This window comes from Merops nubicus, unplaced genomic scaffold, assembly GCF_000691845.1.
Source record: "Merops nubicus isolate BGI_N331 unplaced genomic scaffold, ASM69184v1 scaffold46959, whole genome shotgun sequence".
NCBI lineage: Eukaryota > Metazoa > Chordata > Aves > Coraciiformes > Meropidae > Merops > Merops nubicus.
The window spans coordinates 753-996 of NW_008631178.1; the positions used below are offsets into that span (position 1 = coordinate 753).

The window sequence follows — 244 nt, forward strand, 5'->3', positions numbered from 1 at the left end:
GTGTCACGAGCACCCCCTGGGTACCCCCAAAACCCCTGATGGGTGCCCCCAACTCGGCTGAGCGGCGCTGGGGGACCGTGGGTACCCCCAAACCCTGCTAGGTGCCCCTGAGCCCTGTCTGTGCCCGCAGGTGGAGCACCCCAACCCGGGGGTGCGGTACCCGGGCACCACGCGGGTCGCGTACCTGCCCGACTGCCCCGAGGGCAACAAGGTGCTGGGGCTGTTCCGCAAGGCCTTCGACCAG

General features: G+C 70.5%; 1 protein-coding gene across 1 annotated transcript in view; it reads left to right on the forward strand.

Moving 5' to 3' along the window:
* The window catches only part of DTX3 (deltex 3, E3 ubiquitin ligase), a gene marked incomplete at both ends in the record, with an annotated part of 987 nt that extends 746 nt beyond the window's left edge, over nt 1–241 (forward strand). Inside the window, one exon of the mRNA XM_008947491.1 lies at nt 131–241. Coding sequence (XP_008945739.1) covers nt 131–241 — 111 coding nt within the window. The remainder of the gene's footprint in view (nt 1–130) is intronic.
* Nucleotides 242–244: the final 3 nt, after the last annotated feature.